Source organism: Protopterus annectens, chromosome 2.part0 (genome assembly GCF_019279795.1).
Source record: "Protopterus annectens isolate FY-2018-M chromosome 2.part0, PAN1.0, whole genome shotgun sequence".
In the NCBI taxonomy this organism is placed as follows: Eukaryota; Metazoa; Chordata; order Ceratodontiformes; family Protopteridae; genus Protopterus; species Protopterus annectens.
This window is the reverse complement of record NC_056728.1, coordinates 1265571370-1265590045: the sequence shown is the minus strand read 5'-3', so window position 1 is coordinate 1265590045 and position 18676 is coordinate 1265571370. Positions and strand designations below refer to the sequence as shown.

Here is an 18676-nt window from a genome sequence, read left to right as displayed (position 1 = left end):
ACCTGAGACGTACCTCCCCCTAGACTATATGAAGAGACAATTCATGGAGCTCTAGGAATGTGTGTTTCAGGCTGGTATGAGCCTAGCATGGAGATGCATTTTACCTTCTCCAAGGATGATGCCACAATACAAATAAAAGATGATTGACTTTAATAATAGTTTTAGTTTCTGGTGTCATTCTAAGGGTGTGCAGACTGCTTTGCCAAGGATGGTCTGCACCTTTCCCTTCTAGGCTTTCAAATATTAGCTAAAACATGGTCTTCCCCCATACTGCCTTTTTAGGCAATGCCAAACTGAAAGTACTTCCGACACAGCAAACCAAAACCAAGAAAATCTAAACGGTATTACTACTCAGTGCTAGGAGTCTAAACAAAAAACCCCACTCCCTAAAAACTCTCTACCCTAGAGAATGCTGATGTCTGTGCGGTCACCGAGACCTGGTTTAAATCCGGAGAGCACACTGACAGTGCAAGTTTATAATGCCTTCCAAACATTTAGGCCAGCTACTACACAGGCAAGGACTAAAGGTGGAGGTGTCTCTACTTGCATCAGAAATAAATGTACGTCCAGGCTGGTCAAACAGGACAATGCACTTGAGCTGCTCCATGTTCAAATCACCACAGGTAAAATCAAATACCTCTTCCCTGCAAGCTATAGGTCCTTCTCTATGACCCAAGAAACCCATACCATGTATTTAAGCTCATTAGAGATACTAACCATCCAATCCAATTCCATATTCATCGGTGACTAATTACCTCACTATTAACTGGGGATCCTATACACCACCAAACATACATGCACAGACATTCTTGGATTTTGTAAACAGCAACCAGGGATGCAACCATACTGGATCTGGTCCTCACTAATGTGGGAGACTGCTGCTCACCCCCTACTGTATTGCCTTCTCTAGTAAGGTTGTACAACAAAATGAGTGGTCTCCTTTGAAGTAAAAAGGAAACCTGGACCCCCAGCTAAACATGGAATATTCAGGAAGAATTCTAAGGCTAACCTCCTGCTATTAAGTGGGAACCTAGCAAAATTTCAAGCCCCCATAAACCCTGAGAACACTTCTACATATGCAGAACTGCTCAGAGAAACCCTGTACAAGCATGTTAATAGCTGCACAGAGGTAGCTGTACCCATCAGGGAGAAGTACAGAACTAACTCAAAAAACAAGCCACCCTGGTGGAATCACAAAATCAATTGGATGTATAACAGGAGGAAAAAATTCATGGCAAAAATTAGAAGGTGCAGGATAAAAGCACTGTCAAACTAAACAAACAACTGAGAGGACAAATAAAGTCTACCAAAGCCAAATTTAAGGTAAGTTTGGCCTCCAGGCCAAGGACAACCACAAAGCATTCTTTAGCTATGTCCGCAACCTCAAAGGCAATACACAATTGTGTGCAGAGTTCATTGTAAATGGAGCCACCTATACTGAGCCAGAAGATATAGCACACCTCCTGGGTGATAAATTCAGCTCCAACTTTACCCCTCTCTCCCCCTCAAACCTCCCTTAGGAAATATTATCAAATGTAACTCCCCCTACTATCACTAGGGAACAGGTCCTTAAAGCTCTCTCTAAGGCCAACAACACTGCATCAATGGGCCCAGACAATATCCCAGGATGTCTTGAAACATGACCTATCGGGGCCTCTGGAATTACTATTTAACTGTAGCCTCCAAACAGGCTTCGTGCCTCAAGAATGAAGAAAGGCAACAGTCATCCTTCTACACAAATGTGGGCCATCTAAAGACCCATAAGTCTCACTAGTCTTATACGTAAAGCCATGGAAAGAATGATCATGGAGATGATCAACAGAAATATAGTAAACCTCCAGACACTGGTCCCAACTCAGTTTGGTTTCGTCAAGTGCAGATCATACCTACTCAACGTGGTGGGCTTCTTTGAGAAGGTCAAAGTAATGATGAGTGCAAAATAATTCACATTGCCTACCTTGACCTGGCCAAGGCATTTACACAATACCCCACTTGAGCATTGTTGACAAACTCAAGAGGTTAGGTACAAACCCCCATGTCACCCAGTGGATAGCCAGCTGGCTCACAGACAGAACCCATGATGGTAGAATTGGGGGGGGGGGGTCCACCTCTACAAAGAGGCCAGTCACAAGTGGAGTCCCTCGGGGATTAGTCCTTGGACCGTTCCTTTTTGGCATTTACTTCTCAGAAGTTATTGCTCAATCTAAACAAGTCTTAAAAACATACTCTTGGTTAAATGAATTTTTTTTTTTTTTTTAATGAACATAGGCTGCCTTATACACTCTCACCAATTATCACTTAAATCAGCAAAGATAAAGACATCATAACAGCTTCATTCATAGACACAGCTAAAGCTTTTGAACTGGTAGATCATAGATTGGTACTTCACCCCATCATAGCAGCAGGAGTTACTATGCCCTCCCCTACGTCAAAGATTTCATAAACTATAGAATTTATATAGCTCAAATGGACTCCATTTTTTCTGCAGCTCATCTTACTAAAGAAGTTCAAGAATTCACCCCATCTCACATAACTCCTCCTCCAAAAAGCAGACCTCCCACACATCCTGATCATCCTGTATGCATATGACATGATAAAATAGCTCTCGTGAGATATGTACTCTATACTAGCAAAGAATCTCTTTAGATCAGAAAGTATCCATGGCAAACCAACAGCTACATTTCCAATATCATGTAAAAATGCATAAAAAAAAACAATTTTCTTATCAAAGAAAATCTCCAACTTTCTATCAACAGTGGTATAAAGAAGTACTACTGCCCCAAATTGAATGTGGGCTTCCTACAGTCTTATTTACCATAATTACATTTCCTTTCAGTTTACCACTATCCACATCTATCAATTCAATCACCTTCACTCCTCAAAGACAGCACCATCATTACTAGCCCAACATGCATCCAAAATTCTACTCTTTCCTAATTTACAACCTACTCAATTTTAACTCACTTCCAGACCTTACCAGACAGCTCTGCTAATATACTTAGATTCTAAAGCAAGATCACGTCTCCCCCTCAAAAACCACTCATGCTATCACCTAGAACTTAGTTCCACTGTGCATGCTATATATTTCCATTCTTGAACCTCAGCTTTAAATTTATTTATTACCGCTTGTTTGCTGGGAATGTCTGACTTGGCCTACAGTGTACCCATTTTTAGCAGAGTTCAAGAGAAAGCTACAGATAATCACTCCCTGAGAAATTAAATGGCCTGCACAAAATTCATATCCTAAATTAAGACAGTACCTTAGAGGTCTCATGCACTCATTTCCAACATAACCACATCACATAAGACACTGTTACAAAACTCTCCATTTGATCCGACCCACACTGACACAGGATTAGGATTGGTACTCCAATCATAACCAAGCCATTATGAGATATGAGACATGGATGTCAAGAACTCTCGAGATAAATTTTGACGTCCATGTCTTCGACAATCCACGGATATGTGATCACATTGTATGTGGAACCACTCTCTGTTAAACTAAAATAAGAAAATATTGTAAAAAACATATTACACCAACAGTAAATAATTACAATAATCACCATACAGCTGCATAAACCACTATTATCAAGTATTCATTCAAATAAGAATCATGGTTATTGTACAGGTTCCCTTGCCTCAATTTGAACAGTCCTACACACATTACAAAATACGTTGGCTATTGTGTACAATTATTCCCTACCAGAAAGGAATGACGTGTCTAATCTTATCAAAATGTCATCAATTCGACCATAGTCTCATACATACTTTTCATGCTACCAAACATTTTTAGGTGGCATTTAGTGTTTCTAGCATACTACTCCTGGTCAGTTACTGTCAGGTGTAGATTTAATGGATATTCTTTCTGCTTTGCTCCAGGCTGGAGAGATTTTTTTAGATTTTTAACAGCATTTGTTGGTGGAATAACTGTGTGCCACTCACTGGTTCCCATGTCTGCATCTTCTTTACAACTCAGCTTCTCTGAATGGCTGTGGCAACAATTCCCAATAAGGCATTCATATACATTTGGCTTTACCCCAACTATTTAGGGATTCTTGTAGCAATGATTCTGTTATTTAAGCATCTGCTCAATATAGGGACTGTATTCATACAACTGTATTTTCTTCTTAAGTAACATTATTCGGGCTTACATCTCAAAGGCACTTTTGAGAATTCATTGCATAAATTGCAGGTAACCTAAATCCGAGGAGTATGAAAGCTGTTGAATACTTGCACATGTACCTGTTATATTAGGTTACGTCAGGAGTCCATAGATGTCCCAAGCTTGCCTGTCTACTATAATGAATACATCCATCATTTTTTAATACACCTACAGCTGAAAGACAACCCAGAAGCTGAGCTACAATACTCTGCAGCACTGAAAGTATTACTTATCCCGGATAATAGAAAATAGAACTGGGTTAGTCAAAACTGTCTGGCAAAACCATGTAAATGAATGAAGAGGTACTAGATCAAAAAAAACAATAAAAAAATACTTTAGGTGACAAAGAAAAATAAACTAGAACATATCCACAGTAAACACATTCAGTTGATACATGCCATGACCATCTTGCCTAGAAACAAAAGCAAGCAAGTAATGAAAGTCAAACGGAGGTACCAGAATAAATATTTTGCACAGTGTCTATGTACTGCTAAAATAACGTAGAGAAAATGTACACAAGATACTTGGATTCTGGGGAATAAAGATGTTGATAACACACCAAGTAATAACCCTGCAAATGGCATGAACTACAGTTCTTATCAGAATGTATTTTTTCCAGGCTTTACTACATATCATTGGCTATACCCAAAGGCATGAATGTAGCTATTTTCTAATAACTTGTTATATCCATGTATGAAACATAAGAATGACAAAACTAGGTTTACCAACATTTCCTCGATTACTCTACATATTTATTAAATTCAGTATTTCCAGCTCTTAAATACAAATCTCTCATGCATACACAAGTACATATGTATGCTTGCCCATGTGTACACACATGCAGGCATACGTATATTACACAATATACAGAATGCATGCATAAATTTCACAATACACACAATGCATACATGTGTTTGCATTATGTATATTTTATACACACACACGTGCATGGAAATTATATAAATATACTCATGTATACTGCAAATGTATATATTTCACAAGGACACACTGGTAACTTTATTGCCTTCACCTTCACTGGCGACTGAAAATCTTTACGTACTCAGATGACCAAATTACACAGCTTCTCTATCCATCAAAGGTTGCCTTGATCCTATTCCCAGATTTGAGAGAGACCTATATGGCTGGCCAGTTGACTGCAATCTCTCTAAGCTCCTAAACGGTACAAACTCACTTGCTTATTTTTCTGTGCTGTCACTTAATTCTGTCCAAATTCCAAATTTAGGTAACCTCATCAAGAAGAGATATCCTAGTATGAATCATTATGCTGTGACACAATTAGAAACAAAAGTGGATAACATGGTGTGGAGACAATCCAGTGTGAAAACTTTCTCCTACCAAGATAAACAGCAAATGGGGAAAGCATAAAAAATCCAAAACAGGAAATAACTTCTGAAACACTTTAACGAGGGCATCAATTTAATGATTCAGAAGACAAATGTTTCAGGCCTGACTAAAACCAACAATTCTTACACTAAACAGACTGACCATTCTGCACACAGACAGTTTCATCTAAAATGTGAATATAAGCAGTACAGATGTGGACAATATATATTGTTGGTAGAATTTTTCCAGCTCTACCCTGTGTGTGCAAGATCAGATTAGCCAAAGCAAGCAGACATCAAGAGCAGGCAGCATCGGTGGATCAGACAACATGCACAGATATTTAAAATTCTGTGTTGGGAGATGTAGCTAAAGATATCCTTACATTTACTGCTGCAGTATTCATTACCATATGGGATTCCCTGCTGTGGAAGCCTGAACGTCTGGCCAGTCTATAAAAGACTACTTGTTGCTTATTTAAAAGGTACACCGAACATCACCTAAATGCTCCTTGCATAGCATGGGACACAGTGGTGACCATTCAGGCCTACCATAAACAAAACTTCTTTGCCGCCAGTTCTGAACATACCTTTTCACTGGTCTGTTTTCCTACATCCATTTCTGCAAGTTGAACGTATTTTCCTTCTCCAGGAGTGCCTACATCTAAGTGCCCTGTTTTTTTTTTTTTTTTTTGTATACTCTGAGGTTAACGTCGTCCAGGAAGGGTAAAATGCCATTGTGGAAGACAGATTCCCCATAAAGGCTGCCACGATAAGTGTCTTTTATGCCTAGGAGCCTCTCATGACTATACTACTTATTCTACTTGTCAGGCATTTGTTCCAAAAACCCTTCACAGTAGACTTTCTTCCCTTTTCTTGTATCTTGAGAACCAGCACCTTAAGCTTCTCATTAAAGATACAAAGGAGGGAATCTTCCACCCTAGGGCTAGCCATTAAGAAAAAGGTACAAATGGAATCTTCTGCCAGCTAGCCTCTGCCAGATGTTTCTCCCGAGGTCATTACAAACCGGTGACTCACCCGACTGTGTTGCTGGATTACTCTACTGCCACAATAAAGGCTTATTCTACTACAGCTGTGGCTTCTTCTGGTGCTTTTTTCAAGGGCTTAGATACCAATTGTATTCTTGAAGCAGCTACCTGGACTTCTGTGCATACCTTTACCAAGCACTACAAGTTAGATGGTATCTCTAGAGCTAGGGCTGGTATTGCTAGTGCCATTCATGACTTTTTAGGGGAATCTTCTGATCCTTCCCCCCACCCCAGTTTTCTCTTGCTTTGGCACTCTCCCATGTGGTAATGAATACTGCAACAGTGAATGGAAGAACATGTTACAGTTGTGTAAAATCTTACCATAACAGTAGATGTCCCTGCCTCACTGTTGCAATATCCACTCCCTCCCTCCATACCCCTAGTCTCTTGCCTTCCTGGATGCACAGATTACTTCTTGGGTTCCTTGGACTGGTGTTCCTACTGGGGCAATCAGTTTTGTTTATGGTTAGCCTGAACATCACCTTTATGCCCTATGCTATGCAAGGAGCATTTGGGTGATGTTTGGCATACCTTTTAAATAAGCAACAAGTAGTCTTTCATATACCGACTGGATGTCTGAGCTTCTCTGGCAAGGAATCCCATATGGTAATGAATACTGCAGCAGTGAAGGCAAGGACAGCTACCATTATGGTAAGATTTTACACAACTGTACAACTGGAATGGTAAAAAATGCCTTTGGCTGACATGAGGTCAGGAGTAACTCACTAGTACAAACATTTTCACCATAGCAACTTAGTTCAGTGATAAACCTATAAAGTTGCAAGGCTAGCCACAGTACGGCTCAGTTAACTACAACACATCAGCTCTCCTTCTAAGGGGGAATGGAGATGCATTTATTCTGTCACGGACTCCCAGCAGTGGCTGAGTGCAGTAGCAGCAGCACACTGCTCAGGGGAAGAATAAAGTAATACATGACAATGCACACACTGGGTGCAAGCAAAATTACAGAAAGGGGAGGGGCCTCATTCTGTTCACTAGAGTCTTAGCCACTACAAAGCCTTACGGTACAGCAACCAACCAACCTTATGGTACTACAACAATCCCTTTTATTACCCTCGACTCCCTTCTGCTGGCCCAAGGCACATTTTGATATAAGACAAGGCCATATTTACAGGATAAGGATATCCATGATTTCACGAGTCACACCAAGGGATTGCCTATACTGCATGGCTCAGAGAGTAAGCAGAAGTGGGTACTTGAAAATGAGACAATGGCACCAAATGCCAGTTATCAAGGCCTATGATGTGGTGTTAGTCCAATCACAACACAACAGGTCTACTGTGGTGGCATAAACCCTAGCAATTTTCTACGCAGACAACAAACAGAATTTGACAGCTAATCTACAAGACACAACTTGTCACCACTTTGAAGCCTCCAATAAGCTAAGGACAGACATATACTGGACTTTTTATTTCCTGACTTTTACCATTATACAATATCCTCTAGTTAGAATTTTAAATGTAGTCATGGTTTCCTCAGCATAAATAAATCATCTGACAGAACAATTCAGTTTCTCAGCTACTCCTATATGCCGAAAAAAGCACATCTGAAGAAAAAATAATGGTAGGAAAAAAATTCCAGACCATTTCTCTGCAACCACTGCAAACTACAGTGTGTTCTTACAGAGTAGCATGTTTACACAGCCCAAATCTACTGTAATGAAGGTGCAAGATTTAATACGCTGAAAAGTGTTAACATGGAATTTCTCACAAATAATTCAAACTGAAGAAAATGGATGTTCAGCCACTCAGCTTAAAACTGCCAATTAAGCAAACAAGAGACTATTGTTAACTCCCTGTAAATGTCTGCCATTTCATATCTACTTCTAGTTCTTCTAATGGAACTACCCATTTACCCAGAGTTGTGAAAACCAGATAATCAGTTCCACTTTCCCCATCATGATCTCTGTGAAACAGCACATTTGCAGATCAGTTCTAAATCTGTTTCCACCATCCAACCATTCCCACCTCTTGCCCATTCTTCCAAGATTCCATCTCTCATCTTTCTCCCCTCTAAGCTGTGTCCATATTATAGGCCATGCCCTCAAATTAAGCAGTGAGATTCTAGTTTCTATTTGTATGACAGCAGATCCGGTCTTCATATTTTTAATAACTCTGCAGCAGCTTATTTTCCTTCCATTTGTGGCCTGTATTGCAAATTATTCCAGCTGTGGTCTCAAAACTCAATGCAGCAAGATTATAATACCAGCATTTCTAATTATCAGTCCTTAAAACCACACTGCTGCCCCTCTTAAAACAAGTAACAAATCCTTGTGCTCAGGTGGAGCCCCTTGCTTTACAAACTTTTACAGTTTGTGATGCAAGACTGCTAATTTTGCTTTTTTAAGATGCCCTACTGAAATACTTCTTGGGATTAAAAACTCCTGTGACATCACAAGACTGAATCCCCAACAGATATGTCTCTAAATTAATGTATATATTCTATATTTCCATACTAACTGCAGCAACAGAAAACATAATAAATGCATGTTGTTGACTATATTTTGCAGATGGACTACCTTACTGTGAGAAATAAGCAATGCAGTAGTACTGAAATAAGAATGCAAGATGCTGCTCTTCAGTTTTTCACTCACCCAGAATATCTCACTTATGTATGTAAATCTTTTCTAAATTCATAATATTACATCATTTTGTGGATACAATCAAAGAAAAGCTGAATAAACTATGACAAAATGAAATTAAAAACACTAGTCTTTTTCAAAATCACTTGCAACTTAAACATCAGGAGTAGAAATGGAAATTAAATGTCTGGCAGTTGACTTAGAGGACTAAGGAACTGTTAATGAGCAGTTTCCTGTGGTCCAGTGGTGCAAAGTTTGATTCCCTCCGCTTCCATTGCCTAACTGCATGACTCTAAGCAAGTCACTTAACCAGACACTGTTCCTGGGCTGAGTCTGAAAAAAGTCCATGGAGATCAGTGCTCTACCCCAGCAAACAAACTCAAAATAAATAATTTTGAAATAAAAATACACAGACAGCACAGCAAATACACCTAGTTCAGTATACCAGAATTTTACTTTCTCACCAGTATTTTCCTACTTTCCTCTTGGTGGTTAATTTTAGGTTTCATAATGAGCTCAAAGCCCTTTTCCTCTTTAGTGCCTGTCATTGTCTATCCTTTCTACTATACCTCAGGATTCCTGGAACCAAACCGTAAACCTTTGCATTTGCTGAAACAGGAATCTGCATGCATTTCTCTGTTCATGTATTATCATGAGACTCCTGTTTATAAATTTCCACACTAAATAATCTTGATCCATCCATGACTAAATTTATTTGCACTCATGCACATTGTGGATAGCTGTCACATCACCCAAACGAACCTTGAAGAACTTTAATGAATGCCTTTACTGCCTCTGAATTTACTACTCAACCACCCCATTTCCTCCCCCAACAAATTTGGTACCCACCATAATACAATGTGGGCCTACTCATTTTCTGCATCATTCTGTATGGGGCATTGCTGAACTGCTTTGCTAAGGTCTTAGACAGCTTCTCTCCATCTTATTCTGCCATGCCCAGTTGCAAAACTCTTCAATTTATCTAACATATCTTTTTTTTTTGTTAGCAATGCTGATGTTCACTCAACAGCTCATTTTCTGAACCTCTACTGAGATTCTTTTTCATTGTTTTCCTCATTAATTATGTTAAATGTACTAGCTGATAGCTCCCTGGATCAATCTCAGCCATCAGTTATGAGAAGGAACCACTAGTACCTTTCATCAGTGGCAATGCTGTACATAGACCAATGAATGGTGTACGAGTCATGGTCTCAAACTCAATGCAAAGAAATGCATTATCATTCCTTTCGGCACAAGCAATGTCCCTTCACACTATCAAATTAATAACACCACCCTAAGTACCCATGAAGTGGTAAGGGAACTGGGATCACAGGTTAGCCGTGACCTTAACTTCGACCACCATACGTCTACTACCATTCCAAGGAAAGCTTTCCACATAGCTCACTCTATTAGTAAAGGCATGGCCTAGAGAGAAAAAGAAGTTATAACCCCCCCTATACTTGGCACTTTTCCAGCCCATAATAGAGTATAATGCCCCAATCGGTATGTACTGTACTAAGCACCTACAGCAATTAGAAAGACCTCAGTGGTTTCTAATAAAGATGAGGAAGGGCCTCCAGCATGTGCCTTACACGGACCAACTAAAACTCCTGTCACTATACTCCGTATCATATAGACTTCTTATGGGAGACTTATGCCTGGCCTACAGAGCACCCCAAGACCCAAACTCAATGAATTTACTGCATATCCATAAATCAAATGGGTCTAGGGCTACCAGCTCCAGGGACTTAAATAGGAGATGCTGGACTGACAGATTTATCTCCCAGCAACTGCCACGTCTTTGGAACAGGCTACCAATTCATGTGAAACAAAGCAGCTCTATGACACTGTTCAAGAGGAACTTGGATGAGTGGATTTTGCACTGCAAATTCTTACTGGAAGTAGTGCCCAAAACCCTCCTGGACATGGGCAGTCATCACTAAATGCAATCTTGGGTATTGACTAGTACCTCTGTGGTATTACACTGGGTTGAAACGGCTAGGCTTAAAGTGACCTCTGGGTCATAAGCCTAGTAATCTCCTACGAATACCCCACTGGCTGTGCAGTAAGTAGCAAGGACCAACTTCATTCCGCCCATCACATGCCCACAACCCAAAAGAATGGGGTTTTATTTAGGTTTTTGCAGGGGTGCTGTGCCCCCCTGCACCCCCCCCCCCACAACCCCTGCAAATTAAATTTACCAACTCCAAGATCACACTACAGGAAGGAAAATGGAAGTTAAATCCATAGCACACCCACATCTGTGTGAACCGACCAGTGGGGTACACACATACAGTATCACCCCACCAGTACAGCTGAACTCAACCTCCAACAGCAAGATGCAGGGTCTAATTAATGAAGCATCCAGTAACCACATCAGCTCTTTCACCTTGATTTTAGGGAGTAGGTTGTCTTGTGTGTGACATTTCCATCCTTTCATGCTCACAATTCAGAGATCTCAGTCCTAAAATGACATTGTGAAAAGCTCTACCATCACGCAGTTTACTAGGTAAACAGGGAATGGAAGCAGATTGCTAGAGCTTTCTGTAGTATCTCTCACACACACATGACTTAGGGGGAGAATTCAGTCAACAGTCAAGTCTACCATTTGTTTTAGTAAGAGGAAGGAAAGAGTACTCAGAATACGTATGTGAATATAGGCAATACATGTAGACTCCGCACAAAAAGCAACTAAACAGTCAAATCAAAAAACATTTTGCTGTGAAATGACAGCCTTTATCCACTGTACACTACTGTTCTGTTTTTGGGCCTTATGTATTATTTATTCCAACTCCTCCCAGTCTATTCTCTAGTTATTCTATTCATCCCTCACCAGCCCGAAGTACCTTCTCATCTTTTCCTACTTTGTGCATACAGTCTGCTTACCTGGTTCATCTCTTTTTCTTTAACCCAACATTACCCAGAGATGCCTTTCCATCACCTGAACATTTCTGTAGTTCCTTAATTTCTAACTAATCACTGCATCTTTATAAACCCCTCTCTCTTTTGCTATTTACTATGCATTCCCATGGCTGAGATCGGACAGGACTCAGCAAATTAAATATATGCTCTTCCCTCCAGCTCAATTCACACAGCAGAAATGAAAGAAAAAATCAGTTATGCTTAAATTCCTGAAAAAAAGCAGTGACACAACTTTTCAAATATTAAAAAGGTATCTACATAAAGAAATCATAGACTGCTTTAAATCTTTATATAAAATCAACCTTCTTCCAAAATCCATTATGCTATAAAGAAACACTCCTGCAGTCAGAGCTGTGCACCATTAGACAAAACTAAACCTCCAAACAAGCAAACCTATCAGTACTCTTAGTGACAGCATACAGCTGAACTCCAGTACTAAACCTTAAAATAATACAACTAAACTGTGTTTGTATGATAAGACCCTCATTAACATTGTATAACAAATCTATTACAAATTATAGATATTTTTTTCTAATCTTGATAACCCCATCTGTTGGCACATCTTGATAACCCCATCTGCTGGCACTAGAAAGACACCCCTTTAACTCTACCACCTTGTCGCTTTCCTGAAATTTAAGGTAACAGACTTACGGTAATAGGTTGTGGCAAAAACCTATTTTAGCAAATGCTTACAAAGTGTAGGGGAGCAGTATTTCAAATTAAAATATTCCAATGGTGATATGTGGTAAACAATCCATTAACTAACGAGTATGCCTTCAAGATAAGGACAGCATAGTTAAATACTTTTGGCAAGAAGGATGCTATCTACCTCTGTAACCTTGCAAATGCACATGCCCATAGCAGAGTACCATTTTATACAGCTTATTATGAACACTGGTAGACAGCACTAAAAGAATCGTCTTAAGTTAAATGCTACACTCCTCACCCATGTTAAAGTGTTAATTCAAGAGTCATTATAGCCCCACCCTTGCCCAAGTATAAATACAGATGTCATAACACCCACATCCTGACCCAAAAAATAAACAGTGCAACAGTCTGACTCATCTCTTCTTCAGTATACAGTTTACATTTGTAACTATTTAATACTTTCTCACAACCACATGTGCTGATGACAGGTTTAAAGCAAATCACAAGTATAGTAAACAGACAGATGCGAGTTATAGTAGACACACTTACTTTGTTGTCCACCATTAGACATAATGGACTGCAATGGTTTACTTGAGTTTGAAATGATATTTTCTGCAGACTTCCACTTAAATGTTGCTATCTTCCCACCTTAAACAAACAAATATACATACGTTTGTGAGTGCAAGTTCCAAGCATAGCAAAAGTAATTTAATTAGATGACTTGACACTCCAAATGAGGGCCGGGATAAGCCTGAAATTGGTCAAAACTGGAAAAGTGCACTACCCTAGTAAATAAATACAAATAAATAAAAATGCTTATGGGTTCTTTCACATATTCTCTCTTTTTGTATTAATCTATGATCCACTGTACTGGTTTTATTGACAAAAACGCCAATATGCAACAAGCAAATGTAACATGCTATTCTCTTACCAGGTCATCGTCCTCACTTTATCTGTTATAGACCCTATGCAAAGCATTTTTGTTTTATATGTGTGGAATAACCAGATGTATTTACTGAATGGACGATTTATACAATATCTATAATTTATTTATGAAGAAGGCTGAAAAGAATACCCAAGTTGCAGCAAAAAATACAGCTAGCTAAACTTGTACACTGGAAAAGAGCCTATCCAGTAGAAGTTTCCTCCCATTATGCTGCCAACAGACCAGTCAAGGATGCAATCAGAGAAAGAATACTGTAACACACTAGCCAAAAAGGCCCATTTTCTGCTTTTCACAAATAAATCTCAGCATGACAGGAAACAGCTCATCTTCACAAATGTAATATCACTTCTCTTAACATCAATACATATAGGAAAAGGTGCAACACTTTAGTTATACCAAATGCTGCCATTCAAAACTTACCATACATAACACACAAGTCATGTTCTTATTTAACATGTTCAATGTCTTAAAAATTATTTCCTTAACACAGTAATGCATTGGCAGTGAACTTTGCTCTAGTGATTTTAAATTTTTTAACAATTTAAAAAAGTAAAAATAAAACAGCCAGACATAATACCTCACCTCAGGTCACCATCATAATTATTGATAATCATTTACTCCAGCACCAGGTGGCATGTTACTGAAGCATGAAAATTCAAGCTTATCAGCCTTTGTCCATCTCCAAGATATGAGCAGACAATAGCTAACAATTTAACAAGTGAAATGTTATACATTTTCTTTCCAAAGATAAACAGGGGTCAAGTACAAAGTACAGACCTGGCAATCAGAGTCAAAGAGCAGTTCCAGGTATAATCTACTAATAAAGTTTTCTATGATTTAAAAAAAAAACACACACACAGGAGTATGCACCAAAGCAGTAACTGGATGGATTACAGGGCACAACCACAACAGAAATTGGAGCCCACTCTGAAGAAGACTGCTAATGGTGTATAACAGTTACATCCATTTTTTTCAGTACAGTGTTACATAGGCTTGTGCAAGATTCCAAAATAGGATAATACTGTTTCAATGTAAAATACTAAACAGTGCATCTATGAAAGAATGACGGGAAAATTACACAGCTAAAAGAAAGCTAACAAGCATATTGGATAAAAGGAAACTACATGGCAGCCCTATCAGCATACCTAAATATATGCAAGCTGTGTAATAAGGGCTAGAAATGCAGAGAGACCATTATGTTTTGGTCTCCAAACAAAGAAATGAAAACATACACCACGTACAAGCTCATTGGAAACCTCATGACTGCATGCACACAGACTGGGAACAATTATATATATATATATATAAAAAAGTGAAGAGTAGGAAGCAAAGCACTGAAGAACGACAGAGGTTGTTTACTTTGAAGCAGGTTACCAGAATTTTTTTTTGCACGGTGGTACAAAGAATCAAAGACAGTGGGGAAAATATTACACATTACAAGAACATTTTGGCAGACAAGGCAATTTGCTTTAGTGGGAATAATGGAATAAAATGAAGTAAACAGAAGAAAGCTGTAAGGGACTAACTGCAACATGCTGTTGCAATACACTGTTTGTCAGTTTATGAAGATGCTAATGAAAGATCTAGGCTAGTCAACTATCAGTACAGCTGTGTTTCAATGGTCCACAGTCTCGAGGTTTCCGTAACTACTCCTCCCTTTCTAGAAACTATTCCTTTCTTGTCCTTAGTCCCTTCTTCTCTTGTCCTATTTAGCTCCACCACACCCCTCCCCATCTAAGCCTTAAACCAATGTAAACAGTGTTTCCATCTCCCTTACTCTTCCACACTGCATAAACATCAAAAATAGTCAAGCCTCCATCCTAATCTTTTCATTATTTTGACAGCCCCACTGTTTATTTTCTACTAGTGTTTTGTTCCTAATTTTATATACTGGTACTCAGAATGGAATGGTCTCCATTCATTAGCCTTACCAATCCTAGTACTATGGTTATTAAAATAACATCACATGGATAATGCATTCCTAAGTATTAAGCACCATTCTGCACAGTACCACAAGTAACTCAAAGCAGTTTGGACGGCCAGATCTTTCCCCTCCCTAGGCCCACTCTCAAAGAATGGTCTTTTAGACTAGGTGTGCTCTTTCTGCATATACATATACAAAATGTTGAAGGGGGTGGCAATGCCAATTACAATGCATTTCAAAGGAAGAAAAGGATTTATTTTGGTCTCATCATAGTCTCACTTCGTTGTATTCGCTGCATAGAATTTTTCTGCATTCAAAGGAAGAAAAGGGTTTATTTTGGTCTCATGATAGTCTCACTTCATTGTATTTGCTGCATAGAAGTTTTCTGCATTACTGCAACACAACCAAGCTGTGACTACAAAGGAACTCACAGGGGCCCAAAAATGTAAATGAGAGAACCCCAAGATGATCTTTTAAAGATAGTGTTTTGAAAAACATGGCTGGGGCAGCCATTAAAAAAGTTACAAATTGACTTACAAGTATGAGTATGTCAGAACTGTAAAACACAAAACTGACTCTTAACAGCAGCAAGTAAATTATAATGCAAGACTAGGGGACCGAATGGCTTGTTCACCAGAAGTTCAGATACTCAAAAATTAACTATAGTCCCCCACCCACCCAAGAAAAAAATAATTCAGGTTTAATTTAAGCAAGCTTGCATAACGAAAACTGTTTTGTTAACAGCTTTATGTATTGAGTTTGATTCCTATATCCAGCATACAATCACCGAAACAAAATATCTGTGTAGCATAGGAAGATTCGGACAGTCACTCAGCATTAAGTCACTGTACCAATAATTTCAGATTCAAGACAGAGTACCCGTTTTAAAAGTTTATGAGAGTTATAATTATTACACTACTTTCAGAGCATCTGACAAGAAACTCAAAAAAGCGTGGGTGGAGCTTAAAGTAAAAATTGGGAATTAGAAATAAAAAGGTAAACGTAAGTGTGGATTGACTAGTCTTCATCGATTTCAAGAAGGGGGGAAAAGCATCGAAAATGTGCTAAAAATTTTCAGCTAACCTTAAATAAATAAAAAGTAGCTGGAGGAGTTTGGTGTTCTCTATGCCACTCCCTCCTGGCTAGTTTAATTTACAAGTGTTGTGAGCGTTCAACAAGCAATTCAATAGTCCACTGTTTGACACCTGTATTCACGTAGGCCTCGGCGATCCGTTTACTTGCTCGTACGGTTATCAGATATGTACAGGTTATAATCAAAGTCTTGGTGTTAGACTACTTTTGTAGTTTCCCTAGTTAGAAACAAATACGAAACTATAATTCCCCCATTTCGTTCTCACCTAATATGTCACTCTGGCTGTTAGAAGATGCCTCAACAGCAAAACGGGGAAATACACCGTTTTCTGTGCCTCTAGTATGTCTATACTGACAGTATGGACGTTGACATAACCCTCTCAAATCAAAAGGGCAATCAATTCTACAAAAGTATCCACTAGAACGCAACATCATGAACAAACACTCCCGTACTATATCTATATATAAAAAAAAGTTATTATATAGTATAATAGCTGTGAGCAATGCCAGCAAGAAGTGGTAATTACCCAAGCATCACATTTACTTCTGCAGAGCAACTTATACTTTACGATAATTAGGCGGGGGTCCCCGTATTTCTTTTTAAGTTCCGACGTTTAACACCTGTGCTGGTTCCAAATTACTGGCGTTGTATAGCATACCTTTCTTGCCACTGATCGAAGGGAGATTGTTGGACAGGCAAGTATATTGCTGTAAGGAGATATGAAAACCTATTCATGAACAGTGAAGAGTATAGTGGCTGGATGCGTTTTGAGCAATGCAAACGAATATCTGTAAATTATAGAGGGCCATGCCTACTTTTTTGTATACGACGCGGGCATTAGCAAAACTGTTAGCCGCCAGGCCAGTTGGATGTTTTAGTGCACTTCCAATACTGTAATAATTCTTTGTCTATTGGTTTAATATAACCCGTTGTTAAAAATTACTAGCTTATAATGAATGTAACTCTTTTAGCACCTGCAAGAGTATGAAGACCAATGTGCATATTCAAGGCCTATAACTTAACTTCAGATTTTTTCAACTCACAGCTGTATGCCTTTTCCTCTGCAGAGCTGCGTTTTAGCTTAATATCGCATGACAAACTTTGATTGTCGAGGTTTTAAAATAGAAATGGCTACAATTTCTTAACTTGTACAGTGGTATAAGCAGCAACTCTGAAATAATTCTCTAAAAAATTTCATCTAAGCACTCCAAATCAGAGAAAATATGCTCAGAAACCAGAACAGGGAGCTGCGCAAAGTGAGGATTTCAGCTATTGGGGCCATTTGGGTGACCGATGCCTTTGTTATGTTAATTGTAATTGTCTAGTTTTAACATATTTTCTCTTTTGATTTTTTATTGCAGTGTTGAGTATGATGTTAATAAAGATAATCTTTAAAGGAAAAAAAACCGTGATGCTATTTTTTGCTGATAGAGGAGTGATGTTTTTCCAAGGTTTATGTAAATAGGTGCTCTACTTTGCATTATTTTGAAACGTTTTTGAAGAGCTTAGACTAGGAGTCGGACCTTAAAAATTATAGACATATATTTTAAACTTTTGACGCTGTTAAGGTATTGCCCATGCATAAGTGTGTGTGTGTGTACACACACAAATGTAGTACTTGAAATATACACAAACTAGGGTTACCACCTGTCCCACTTTGGGAGGGACAGTCCCTCTTTGGGCAATTGTGTTCTGGGTGTGTGTGTGTGTGTGTGTGGGGGGGGGGGGGGGCAAAACACCTAAATTTTATATGAAATGGTATAAGCAACTCAAATCCTACACAAATAAGCTTTTATTTTGACAAAGTAAAGTTCTATCATTTGTACTGGTCAGGGGTATGTTTTGTCCTGCAAAATCTGATATTTCTACAAACAAAGTCCCACTTTGGGCATTTGAAAAGGTGGCAACCCTGACCCAAACAAATGTAGCACTTGAAATAATGTCCAGAAAAAGGCATGTTTATTAGGTCACTAGCTTCTAACTAGTAGAA

At 38.8% G+C, this 18676-nt stretch overlaps 1 protein-coding gene across 1 annotated transcript in view; it reads right to left on the bottom strand.

Annotated features, from left to right (window-relative positions):
- LOC122793438 (RNA exonuclease 1 homolog) overlaps window positions 1-17199 on the bottom strand; it is a 1054392-nt gene extending 1037193 nt beyond the window's left edge. Inside the window, exons 1-2 of the mRNA XM_044061436.1 lie at window positions 16952-17199; window positions 13273-13371 (exon numbers count right to left, since the gene is read on the bottom strand). Coding sequence (XP_043917371.1) covers window positions 13273-13371; window positions 16952-17120 — 268 coding nt within the window. The 5' untranslated portion in view covers window positions 17121-17199. The remainder of the gene's footprint in view (window positions 1-13272; window positions 13372-16951) is intronic.
- Between the last annotated feature and the right edge of the window lie 1477 nt (window positions 17200-18676).